The sequence below is a fragment of the Felis catus genome, chromosome B3 (genome assembly GCF_018350175.1).
Source record: "Felis catus isolate Fca126 chromosome B3, F.catus_Fca126_mat1.0, whole genome shotgun sequence".
Classification (NCBI taxonomy): Eukaryota; Metazoa; Chordata; class Mammalia; order Carnivora; family Felidae; genus Felis; species Felis catus.
The window spans coordinates 84,125,501-84,139,731 of NC_058373.1; the positions used below are offsets into that span (position 1 = coordinate 84,125,501).

General features: G+C 35.4%; 1 protein-coding gene across 3 annotated transcripts in view; it reads right to left on the reverse strand.

Moving 5' to 3' along the window:
* The window catches only part of BAZ1A (bromodomain adjacent to zinc finger domain 1A), a 123,739-nt gene that overhangs the window by 77,791 nt on the left and 31,717 nt on the right, over positions 1-14,231 (reverse strand). For all 3 annotated transcript variants that reach the window (XM_045059786.1, XM_023255656.2, XM_045059785.1), the window contains one exon: positions 2,628-2,906. In XM_045059786.1, coding sequence (XP_044915721.1) covers positions 2,628-2,906 — 279 coding nt within the window. The remainder of the gene's footprint in view (positions 1-2,627; positions 2,907-14,231) is intronic.

Below are 14,231 nucleotides of genomic sequence, written 5' to 3' on the forward strand. Positions count from 1 at the left end.
AGTAGGCTCTACGCCCAACACAAGGGCCGAACTCATGATCCTGAGATGGAGAAATCACTCAGTCTTTACCGACTGAGCCAGTTAGGCACCCCAGTTCTACCTCAATTTAAATCCTACCACTTACTACTTGTAAGACTGGAATGGAAGCTCCATGACTGTTTTGTTCACTGCTGTATTTCCAGCATCTAGAACAGTGTAAGTACACAGGGGATCAGTATATGTATGATAAACATTATAAAAAAATCACTTGACTTCTTTGGACCTCTGTTTTCCTCATCTGTAAATGGAAACAATAAGGTCTTATCTGCTGGTATAATATGTACATAAAGCATCTGGCAGGTATTTAAAATTAACAGACCTGACTCCTAGTTTAGGGTTCTTTACATAAGACCACCATAACACTCTCACTTCTTCTGTAGGCTCTAAGGAAGTAGCTGAGAACAAATGTCTGTACAACTGGTAGGCAAGCTGGGTGGTAATCAGGATGGAGGAGATAAAGAGCTAAATCCTTCCCTCAGTCAAGAAGTCAGCTGTTCTCTTTACTATTCTGCCATAGCAATGACAAAGATCTTCTAGAAGAATCTGTTAGCTGATTGCTTATTTCAAAACAGAAAGTCTTGTTGATTAGGGAAACACCTAATCTATACTTATAAAAGGCAACAAGAAAGAGGGGAGGAATACTGAAAGGTAAACGAGACAAGAAGAAAAGAATACTGAGGTGAAAAGATCCAGAATACCTATACTTATTAACTCAACCTAAGAATGGCCTCTGTCCCATTTCTCTGTAACTCAGCATGTTCTTTCCAGTAAATCTAATTCTAGAGGATGAAGCAGTCTTGAAGACCACTAGTAAGTACTACCAGAGACAGAAACAAAAGGTTTATGTCATTAATAAGTAGAAACAAAAGTTAAAAGCAAAGGGAGATGGTACTACAAATGGTACCATCAAGAAAGTGAAAAGACAACTCCTAGAATGGAAGCAAATATTTGCAAATCACATAAAGGACGTGTATCCAAAAACAGAAAGAACTCTTACAACTCAGTAATAAAAAAGATAAAGAACTGAATTTAAAAATGGGCAAAGAACCAGAACAGACATTTCTCCAAAGAAGACACATAAATGATCAGTAAGCACATGAAACAATGCTTAACATAGTCATTAGGGAAATGCAAATCAAAACTGCCACAAGATACCATTCCACACCCACTAGGATGGCAAAATAAAAGAGATGGACAATAACAGATTGTGCACAGATATGACTTGGTGAAGATGTGGAGAAACTGCAACTCTGATACACTGGTAGTGGGAATGTCAAATGATGCAGGAGCTCTTGAAGTGTGGAGGTTCTTCAAATGCTAAACACAGAGTTACCATACAACTTAGAAATTCTACTTCTAGGTGTATCCCCAAGAGAACTGAGAACATATGTTCACACAAAAACTTGTACATGAATGCCTATAAGAGCATTATTTAGAATAGCCAAAAAGTGCAAACAACCTAACTATCTGTCAACTGATGAAAAGACAAAATGTGATAGATCCATACGGTAGAATTTATCATTAAAAATAAAATACTAATACATGCTACAATGTGGATAAACCCTGTACACGTTACACTAGGGGAAAGAAATAAAGTTACAGAAAACTATGTATGATTCCAATATAAAAAGTTTTAATGCAAATAAAGATTACTATGATAAATATTAATGACTAGATAATCACAAATGCTTAAGACTTCAGGAAAGCAGCAATAATTCAATAATTTTTAACTTAGTGCCATAGATAATGTCATTTAAAATTTTTTATATGAAAAATTCATTCTTTTCTTGAAGAGCTGCGAAAGAGAACTTAGTGGAGTGTATAAAACTCAATCTTCATATTATCAAAGGAGCTTACTAAAACTCAGGAAGAAATACATGCATATTTTAAGTATTAGGTAACACAATGAGGACAAAGTAGATGATCTTTAAGTTTTGGGTTTTTTTTTTTTTTAATTTTTTTTAACATTTATTTATTTTTGAGACAGAGAGAGAGAGAGAGCATGAATAGGGGAGGGTCAGAGAAAGAGGGAGACACAGAATCCGAAACAGGCTCCAGGCTCTGAGCTGTCAGCCCAGAGCCCGACGCGGGGCTCGAACCCAAGGACCGTGAGATCATGACCTGAGCGAAGTCGGACGCTTAACCGACTGAGCCACCCAGGCGCCCCTAAGTTTTTTTTACTCTGAAATAAAGATGGAACTTCCATATAATGGAACATTTTATACAGTAAATAAAAAAGAGAAGAAAGTTGTTTCATAAAGCAATGGACTGATCTTCAAGATATTTTAAATGAAAAAGGTATACAGTATGTTACCTTTTGCAGTAAAAAGGGGCAGGAGATTGTGTGTGCTTACGCATATATGTGTACAAGTATCTAGGCAAGCACATGTTTTTGGTGGTTTGTGTAAAATTTAGCTTTGGAAAAATATATAAGAAACTGCTAACACTAGGGCTATATGTGGGGAGGGTAAGAGAGTACTGGGAGGACAGAAGACAGGAAGTTTTCCTCAGTTTACCTTTTTGTGTATTCTGAATTTTGAGTAATGTGAATGTATGGGTATCAAAAGGAAAAATTAAAAGTACTTTACCTTGCACCATTGTTCCTAATGACTTCCACAGTTTCTTCAACAAAATATCGATCCTTGACATATGCAAAAATATCATCACAAATTTCATGTAAGCGTGAACGATGGGTAAGGTTGGTCAAGTATAAAACTGGAATAATTAGTGGTTCTGGAAAACTCTGAAGATTCTGTCTTGCTTTTTTCTCTGACTCAAGTGCTTCCTGATAGGTCAGTCCAGGTCTACCCGTCACAGCACAACTCCACACAAGACTGTTGCACAGAATGGTTCGTTCAAAAAAGTCACTGATTAAAAAACAAAAACAAAAATCCATTCATCACCTATCATTTCACAAATTTTACATTAAAAGCTGATAAAGGATTATGCCTTCATTGTAAAATTTTACATAGAATCATAGAACGAGGGTTTAGTAACTGGTCAACTTACACATTAATACAAACCTAACAAAAAGTATATTTAAACTAGACATTTATATTTTGCAATTTAAAGGTACATTCAGCCATAATTGAACTTTGATTTGCATCACTTTTGAAATTGGGAGTAAACTGCAAATAAACTCAATCTTTCTTTTTTCTTCTAATATTAAAGGTGTTTGTTCCAAAGCAGCCAAAACACTAGAGACAATTTAAGCACTTAACCATGAACTTTTAAAAGCTTTAACGTAATAGTGAAAAACTGGCAAATCTAAACATCTAATGATGAGAAAGTTTAGGTAAATTACAGTACTTTATGTAATGAACAATCATAGTCATTAAAGAGTATGAGAAGAGTTCTTTAAAAACATGTTTACCAGAAAAAAAAAAAACAAAACTTTCCAGTTTGATTCCCTCCTATATTTTTGTAAGTTTTTTTTAAATGTTTTATTTATTTTTGAGAGAGAGCACGAGTGGGAAAGGGGTGAAGAGAGATGGGAACAGAAGATCTGAAGTGGGCTCTGTGCTGACAGCAGCGAGCACATTGGGCTCCAATTCACAAACCCTGAGATCATGACTTGAGCCAAAGTGGGATGCTCAAATGACTGAGGCACCTAGGCACCGCCCCCCCCCACCTATATTTTTGAAAGTAAAAGCTTACTAAAAAAAACATATATGGTCCCACTTGCATCAAAAAGAAAGAAGACATGCAGGCAGGCAGGTAAAGAAAGATAACCTAAAGAAGCAAAAAAGACTTCTAGAATGTTCTACAAAAATCCAGGCAAGAACTACAGAGTAGGGATGGGCCTGGGGGACCATTCTACTGAGTGCTTTTCTGCACTGTTGGAATTTCTTAATATGAGCATTTCTTTTCAAAAATTCTATCAGTCACTTTTAAAATGCGAGAGATCCATAATATGGAAGGATCTCTAAGGTATGTTAAGTAGAAAAAACCCAAATCACTGAATAACACAATCTCATATACGTTAATCAGAATAACAAAAATGTGTATTTACACAAATACTATAAACAGATGTTCATTATGGAGAAAGGGAGGGACTGCAAAGGAAGGAAAAGGAAAATTTGTTATTCTAAATATTTCTATATTGTTTGAATTTTTATAAGAAGCATGTACTTGTATTATTTTTTTATAATCAACACATTTTAGAACAGAGAAAGTTATACATATGTAAAAAGGGTAACAATGGTTGCCTCTAAGTGGTAATATACGAGTAAATGTTTTTCCCTCTCTATACTTTGGTGTACTTTTCAATAATTATTTGTGACTGATACAATTCACTATTCTCTAACTTTTTCTCCTTCCTGAAATCTCCCTTTTCCTTCTGTCATCATTCTAAAAAGTATTAAGACTACTATATGTTTACTTCCTGATTAGTATATCTGTAGAGGTTATCCCTAGTAGTCTGATCTCCAAACAAGATTTGAGGTAATTCCATTAACATGGTTTCATTTGTATATTCATCTGCAGAACAAAATTGAAACCTATGGAAATAAAGAGAACTAATCCTATCTTAATATAAATGGGATCTAAAGAGGTTACCTGCATACATCAAGTTACATGATTTTAATTTAGTACAAAAAAGATTCTTTTGAAGTCTGCACCTTTTAGTAGAGGAGATAATGGATATATACCATTAAAATTAAAATTACAAAGTGATTAAAAGACAGAAGCAGATATCTTTTGGGAGTTCAGAGGAAGGGAAGGAGGAGAGATAGGCAAAAAAGATCAAGAAATACCAGAGGGATTTTAGAGGAAATAGTGTTAAAAAGGTTGTAAAGGAAAAGTAGAGTTGAAGAAAGAAATGTCAGAGAGAACAAAGATGAGTGTAATCTGGTTCTCATAATCAAGAAGATCTATGCCAAATAACTAATTTAAAGAAATTGACAACAGATATACCCAATAAGTGGTTATAAATGGTGCAGAACAAAATGAACGAATGGATGGATCTTGAAAGAGCTCTTAAGTTTTACTTCCTAAAACCACAGTTCACTTAGAAAGCTTTATATAAGTTGTCAACTTTTTCCTGTTGGAACAAACATATCTGTAAGACTCAGCTTACCAAGCCAACACACCTGTTGTGTACAACACACCTGTTGTGAATGTGTACAATTAGCACATGATGTACGTAAGGTATACTTTTATTAATTTAAACCATACTTAATACTACCTAAGAAAAACATACTTCAAATCTAGGTATCTTACATTAACTAGTCTCTAAACCAGAGCTAATAGAAACAGAATGCTAGCCACACATATAATTTTAAATTTTCTAGGGGTTGCATTTAAAAAATTTTAAAGAGAAACAATCTTTTTATATATTAATTTTATATATTTAATTTATATACATCCTCAAATGCTTTATTTCAAATCTGTAATTAATTTTAAATTCTTCAATGTGTAAATATTTTAAATTCTTTTTTTTTTGTACTAAGTCTTCAAAATCCAGTATATATTGTGCCTTTATTGCACATCTTAATTCTGATTATCAAGTTCTTAATAACCCCCATGCCAAGTAATGGCTCCTGTGTTGGACAGCACAGCTCTAGCTATAGTGATTAGGTATTTGGTAGGTCATGGGGTATTTGGTGTCATTGTCAGGGAGACAGGGTACTGAGCTGCAATAAACACTATTTAGATGAGTTGACATTGTTCAAAATACCAAAGAGAGCAATGGCACAAGTGCCACAAACCTCCACTAAACTTGTTACCAGGCAGAAAAATAGGATCGTTAGTAACCATCGTTATACATACAGCTGTCTTTCTATACTGTTTCCACCTCCTCTGGCAAAGTGTTTGTACTATTTGTTGTTCCTGTGTCTATCTACTCTGCAAAGTTGTTATATTACAGTCCCGTTGTGCACAAAGATCTACACTCAGGAAGAGGGAGACCGAGTACACTACACAGTAGCCGTTTTAAAGCAAGCAAAAAAAAAAAAAAAAAAAGCCCAAGGGCTATTTCTCCCTATTCATCACCCCTTAGCAGCATGGCACCAGCATGGCACCATCTCTGACATTTTACACCTTCACTTTCTTACACTGCTGTAATTCCACTCTTCACTCATTTTTCACACACATTCAAGTATGTAGGATTTTGTTAATAATAGTGAACTCCTGGGGGTAGGTTACAGTGACTCTTTAATTTCTATACTATAAGAACATAAAATCATGAAAATTTTATAGGAAGCACATTTTTCCATTGTGAGCAAAAATTTATAAAGTACAAAATCCTGTTTTATATGAATATGTTTAGGCAAATGTAGATTATTACGTCTCCAATTTATTAGTACATTAGTACATTCCTTCAACAATCTTCTTTACCAGAGATGAGCATACTACTCGCCTGGAGGCCAAACCTAGCTTTCCAACTGTTTTTGTAGTTTTATTGGAACACAACCACACCCATACCTTTAGGTATTGTCTATGACTGCTTTCTCACTAACTCGTATGGAATTGGATAGGTACAACAGACACTATGACCTACAAAGCCTAAAATGTGATTATATCTGGCCCTTTAAGAGTTTGATGACTTCTGCTCTTTTTCTTTCTTTCTTTCTTTCTTTCTTTCTTTCTTTCTTTCTTTCTTTCTTTCTTTCTTTCTTTCTTTCTTTCTTTTACTGGAAGGAGTGACAAAGAATTATAGTCATCTTCAATGCACCACAATTCCTGCCTGGAGAGCATTTTTATTCTGACGAGTCATTAATAAGAACAAAATCCTCTGCTTACTTTTATAGTACATCTGATGTTGGGAAGAATTTTCCACAGATTACTTCTGGTCCCCATACATTTTTTTTTTTTTTTTTAATTTACATCCAAGTTAGTTAGCATACAGTGCAATAATGACTTCAGGAATAGAATCCAGTGATTCATCCCCTGCATATAACACCCAGTGCTCATCCCAACAAGTGTCTTCCTTAATGCCCCTTGACTTTTCCATTATTTCTTAAGGAAAACTTGCTTCTGAGTTAGCAGGTCGACTATTGCCAAGAACACACCTCTAATTAATGTAAATTCAACCAATTCTATGGTGAACAAACTAAGGAACAAAGAGCAACATACTGTTAACTTACAAGGTTATTTGGAAAACTAAAAATCTAGTAGAATAAGATTAAGAATGAAGTGACATATAGAATGGCTAAAATTCATAACACAGAAAACAGATGTTGGTGAGGATGTGGAGAAAGGGGAGCTCTCTTACACTGTTGGTGGAATGTAAACTGGTACAGCCACTCTGGAAAACAGTATGGAGGTTCCTCAAAAAGTTAAAAATAGACTACCCTATGATCCAGGAATTACACTACTAGGTATATACCTAAAGGATACAAAAATACTGATTTGAAAGAATACATACACCCAGATGTTTATAGCAGGATTATCAACAAAAGCCAAATTATGGAAAGAGCCCAAATGACTCTGATGAATGGATAAAGAAGAGGTAGTATGTATGTATTATACACACACACACACACACACACACACACACACACACACACACACACACACAAAATGGAATATTACTCAGCCATCAAAAAGAATGAAATCTTGCCATTTGCAGTGACATGGATGGGACTAGAGACTATTATGCTAAATGAAATATGTCAATCAGAGAAAGACAAATACCATATGATTTCACTCATATGTGTAATTTAAGAAACAAAGCAAATGAACATAGGCAGGAAAAGAGAGAGACAGGCAAACCCTAAAACACACTCTTAACTCTAGGGAATAAACTGAGGGTTGCTGGAAGGGAGGTGGGCAGGGGATGGGTTAAATAGGTGACAGGTATTAAGGAGAGCACTTGTGACAAGCATTGGGTGTTGTAAGTGATGAATCACTAAATTCTACACCAGAAACTAATATTACACCGTATGTTAACTAACTGGAATTTAAATAAAAACTTGAAACTAAAAAAAATAAAAAATAAAAACAAAAAGAATGAAGTGACATAAAAACCAGAAGCCAAATATAATTTAGAAAAGGTAAACACGAAGTGTACTCTACTTAAGGGACAAAACTGTATCAACTAGACATAAGAAAGACCCAGCACAATACTGCATAAAAGATCTAAAGGACATGAACTCCTCTGTCCATAAAAATAATTAGTATAGCTGAGCAATGCAGCCACAGGTTAAAAACGAACATAATTCCTGATTTAAACAGCATGCAATATACAAGAGATGGAAAAGTACAAATCATAAATTTAGAAAAGTAGTAACTGCTGTTAAGACAAGATAGATTGTTGTATTAATTTCTTCTACTGACAGTGTTACAAAAGCAGGAGATTAAGAGATCTTGGGCATGGCTGACTTAACATGCCTTATGTTATACAGAAAAAAATCAGCTAGATGATTCAGCTAGATGAAAATTACATTTATTACATTTATCCACAAATGGTCAGGGGAAAAATTAGATTAATTAAAAATATAATGTTTACTTTTAAAAAACATTTAATGAAATATTACTCTGCAGTTTACTCAGCACTGCCTCAGACTTAGATAATGACACATAAGGCAGACTCCTGAAATCTGCTGATGCACCAAGGTGGGGAACAGCAATAAAGGCTTTTTGTATCTAGAGACTAAAATCTTAAATAGAAATCAACAAAAGTGAAACATTATGGTAGCTTAACAGAAGTCCTAGCTTAACAATAATGAATGTGAAAAAGACAAATTTTAAGTGAACTGCAAATTCATACTTCCAAGAGTTTTTATAGTTTCCTTAGCTTAAAAAGTATCTTTAGAGCACCCTCTGCTAAAAATGTCATTTTTCTCCATTCTGTGTCTTGATAGTTCCATCTTTCAGGACCCAACTCAGATGTTCTCTCCTTATTTGAAGGCTGTTATCAGCTCCATTTTCTATGCTCCCATTACACTGGCTCCATAGCATATATATGATTTATGCCATTGTGTTATACATTCATTTCTCACTAGAGGGACAAATTATCTCAATATCTCCAGACTCTCCAAAGCGTAGTGTCAAAGAGTAATAAACAAATGTACTCTCCACTGGCAGTCCACATTTATTTTTGTGTGTATCTAGATAGAGAAAAGTACACACATATGAATGTGAAGGAGAGGAAGAGTGTCTGAATCTCAGCTTACCACTTGCAGAATGTGACACAGAATGTGACTCAGACTTAGATAATGACACATAACCTTACTGAACCTGGTTCCCCTCTATAAAATGGGGATATCTACCATGAACAGTTAATATGAACATTAAATACGATAATAAGATAATACTGGTTGCTCAGCATATTGTATGTACATGCAATAAATAGTATCAATTCTAACTGCTCAGGTACCATATTTGCAAAGAGATCCTAGAAAAATACACAGAATAGCTAGTGTGATACAGGAACAATGTCAGAAGAACAAATAAAGACCTGAGAATCTTTGAAGAAAAAGTTTGGCATTGGTAAGGGTAGGAAGAGGGATTAGCTGCAAAAAGATAACCAACAAACTCCCAAAACCCAAATAGGATGACCCAAGCATAATATCTTACCAGCTGCTCCGTGGTAGACTGTCTGCAAAGAGGGTTGAAGGTATGCAGCCTCCTTAGAAATATGACTTGGTACTTGTTTCTCACAAGAGGTGGAGTTTATTTCACCGCCTCTTTAATCTGGGCTAGCCCCTCGAGATTAGCTTTGACCAACATAATAAAGAAATGACACTGAGAGACTTCTGCTCTCACCCTCTTGGAACCCTGAGACCAGCACCTAAAGCAGTCCATATTAGTCTATTTTTTTAATTTTAATTTTTTAAACATTTTTTCAAGTTTATTTATTTTGAGAGAGACAAAAAAGTGCGAGTGGGGGACAGGGGAGAGAGGGAGAAGGAAAGAGAGAGAAAGAGAGAGAGAGAGAGAGAGAGAGAGAGAATGAATCCCAAGCAGGCTCTGTGCTGTCAGCACAGAGCCCAACATGGGGCTCAAACCGTTGAAACTGCAAGATCAGGACCTGAGCTGAAACCAAGAGTCTGATGTTTAACAGACTGTGCCACCCAGGTGCCCCCATGTTAGTCTTCTGAAGATGAAAGACCACATGGTCAGAAAAGCCATCCCAGTATTGATATATCACCACATTGTACACTTTAAATATCTTATAATTCTATTAGTCAATTATATCTCAATAAAGTGAGAAAACACACACAGAGGAAAGAAAAGCGATCCCAGCTGAGGTTCCTGACCTATGACTGAGGCTACCTCTTACTCTAACCAGCCTCAGCCTAACCTTCAACTGACTATAGCTAAATGAGCACAGAGACCAGCAGAAACCACACTGGCAATCCACAGAATAGCGAGCAAATAAAATGGACGATTATTTTGGGCCACTAAGTTTTAGGTTGGCTTGTTACACAGTAACTAATAGACATATTCTGCCTGAAAAAAGAATGTATTAACACAAAACATGGTAGCCTACTAAGTGGATGAAAAGTAAAACTCAAGGGTAGCCTGGGTGGCTCAGTCAGTTTAATATCCGACTTTAGCTCAGGTCATGATCTCATGGTTTGTGGGTTTGAGTCCCAAAGCAGGTTTGCGGCTGTCAGTGTGGAATCCGCTTCTGATCCTCTGTCCCCCCACCCTCTTTCTGCCCCTCCCCCAGTCGTTCTCTCTCTCTCTCTCTCTCTCTGTCTCTCAAAAACAAACAAAAAAGTAAAACTCAAAAAGAAAAGCATTTAGGAATCTGTTCTACCATCTAAGAAAAAGACTCCTGGACCCAAATATCTGGAACATGTAGCAGATTTACTTCTAAAGGGGAGCTGAAAATCTAATTTGAAGACAACAGTTATGAAGATTACCCAACTTTCCTTAAAAACTTCATGCTCACGGGGCACCTGCGTGGCTCAGTCAGTTAAGTGTCCAAGTTCAGCTCAGGTCATTATCTGTCATTATCTCATGGTTTGTGGGTTCGAGCCCCACATCAGGCTCTGTGTTGACAGCTCAGAGCCTGGAGCCTACTTAAGATTCTGTCTCCCTCTCTCTCTGCCCGTCTCCTGCTCACACTCTGTCTCTCTCTCAAAAATAAATATTTTTTTAAAAAAAGACTCCATGCTCACTAAAAGGCCTTCAGATAATAATCAGATTCCATGCATAGCTGGTCTGTATGGACATCTTCCCCCCACTGTAAACTAATGGATCCTAGTCTATACACTTAATATCTAAAGCTTAATCACTGGGCATATGGTAAAGAAGTCAAATGTCTGAGCAGACAACAGAAAGTGGTGCCTATGGAAAGATCTAGGCAGCAAGCTTGAATTCGAAGCAGGGCCCTACGTTCTTGGTGCACATTTCTGCAAGCTCAACAAATAATAGGAAGAATTCTCCCTAATATGTATCATGCAGACAGTAAATAAGAATATAAACTCTAGAGTCTTAGGGGAGTGAAAAGTCTAATCTCACCAACTGTTAGATACATGGTTTTGGACACTGATCTTAGACTTACTCTCTTTATCCCAAATCCAGTTTCCTCATCTGTAAAAGAGGGTTGCCGAAAGGACTGAATTAACAAATGAGCTGATGAACCATGAAAATCGGGTGCTTTATAAACCAGTTAAACACCTTTCAACGGAAAGCCAGGTTGAAGCATAAGCTGGTCTGTCACTGACAAAGAGATTCCTACTTTTTGTATGAAAAGTGTAATTCACTCAAAGATGGTAAACACATTCTGATACCAAGGGGCTAAATGGCTAAAAAAAAAAAAAAAAAAAAAAAGTAATTTTATTTAGGAGATTAAGTCATTGGGTAATACAACAAATCATCTTCCTAGCCTACAGATCGGGAATTTCTAGTATCCAGATCTGACTGCTTCATTTTTAACAATCCACAGCCCAAAATAAAAACAAAATTGTCAGCTAACCAAATTACAGAACAAATTTTTATCTTATCTAATAAACCGAAGTACATGCTTTATTCTGTTCTTTGCCTACAAGCTCAGTTTTATTTTTTGTTTTTTGTTTTTTTTGTGTGGTTTGGGGGGGATAAAATCTTTTTTTTAAGTATAATTGACACACAATGTTACATTAGTTTCAGGTGTTCAACTTAGTGATTTGACAAATTTATACATTATGCTATATTCACTACAAGTGTAGCTACCATCTGTCCCATAACACTATTACAGTATCACTATATCGCATAGGTTTTTTTTAACCTATTTTTTCTAGATTCCACATATAAGAAAGATCATTGGTCTGACTTATTTCACTTAAACAAGGTTAATCCATGTTGTCTTCAATGGCAAGATTTCATTCTTTTTATGACTAATATTCAATTGTGTATATACCACAATTTCTTTATCCATTCATCCACTGATGAACACTTAGGTTGTTTCCATATCTTGGCTATCACAATGCTGCAACGAACATGGGAGTGCATATAGATTTCCAAATTAGTGGGTTTTTAAAATTTGGATAAATATGCAGAAACAGAGTTGTTGATCATTTGGTAGTTCTATTTTTAAGTTTTTGAGGCACTTTCATACTGTCTTCCATAGTGGCTGCACCAATTTGCATTTCTACAAACTGCACAAGGGTTCAGTTTTCTCCACATCCTATCCAGCAACTGTCTAGTTGACAATAGTCTAGTTGATGCTAGTCTTTTTGATAATAGCCATTCTAACAGGTTTGAGGTGGGATCTCACTGTGGTTCTGATTTGCATTTCCCTGATTAAGGGTATATAGTGTCTTTTAACGTACCTGTTAGCCACCTGTAGCTCTCCTTTGGAAAACTATTTATTCAGATATTCTGCCCATTTTTTAGTCAGGTTTTTTTTTCTTATTGAGTTGTAGGAGTTCTTTATAATTTGAATATTAGCCCCTTATTGGATATATAATTTGCAAATACTTTCTCCCATTCAGTTGGTCACCTTTTTGATGTTTTCCTTCACTGTGCAGAAGCTTTTTAGTTTGATATAGTCCCACTTACTTACATTTGCTCTTGTTGCTTCTGCTTTCAGTGCTGAATTTAAAAAAATCATCGCCAAAAACTATGTCAAGGAGCTCACTGCTTAGGAGCTTTCTTCTAGGAGTTTTATGGTTTCAGGTCTTACTTTCAAGTCTTTAATTCATTTTGAGTTTATTTTTGTATAGAACACAAAAACAATGGTCCAGTTTCATTCTTTTGTACCTTAGCTTATCATTTGCCTATAGTTAATGTGCTATTTTTAATGAGTCTTCTTTACTTATGGAAAGCAGGTCAAACAAGAGTTAGCAATTAGTTAAAGAGCATGTAGTTCAAACAAAAAAAAAAAAAAAAAAAGAGAAGGGTTTGTACTGTATAATCGCTAAGGATCCAATCTGGTCACAGTCCCTGACTCAAAAAATTCTTGGTCTAGGAAAAGAGAAAATTTGAGGCAACAAATGTATTATATTAGCATGCAATAATAGATCTTACACTAGATAAAATGGAGGGTGGATCATTGCTGCCTAGGACAAAGGAGAAAATGTTAGACTATTTTATCAAGTAAGATGAAGACAGAAAACTATTTAACAATTAAAAGGTCACTGGGAACCTCTACTAACCAGAGTCTGAGGGAAAAGTTACTTTGCATTGTGTTGCAAAAAAAAAAAAAAAAAAAAAAAAAAAGGCAGGGAAGTGTAGAAACTCTCTTTGAGACTGATTAAAACAGAAAAAGTTATACTTAAATCAAAAACCTGAGCAAATAGGTGAGCATAGTGGTCTTTACACAAATACAAAAGACAAATATATTCATTTAATGCACTTAAAGGATAATCTTCAAACAAATTCACATAAGCCAATTGGTGGTTTAATGAATGAGTGAAAACAGGTTTCCTTCTCCAGACTTGCGCCAAGGGTCAGATTATCATAATACTAAGGATCACCATATACCATACACCATGAATGCAATTTTGGAAAGATCTCTCTGTACTCATCTAAAAGAAAGTATTACAAAATGTAACACAATTAAATGTCAGTCTTCTTCCAATTTTGCCAATTCAAAGTCACAAAGATTAATACCTAAGAACACTAGTAGCTCTGCTTTGTTCAGGGTAAATGATATTAAATATCTTTGCTCCAAAACCAATGGTCTCTCCTGAACTGCTTATAAATTCCAAAAACCCAAACACTTCAGCACAGAGAAAACAACAAAAACCAAAAAATCATCTATTTAGAAAAATCTGTTAATGTTACAAGGCTACAAAGGACACAGTTCTTATAAT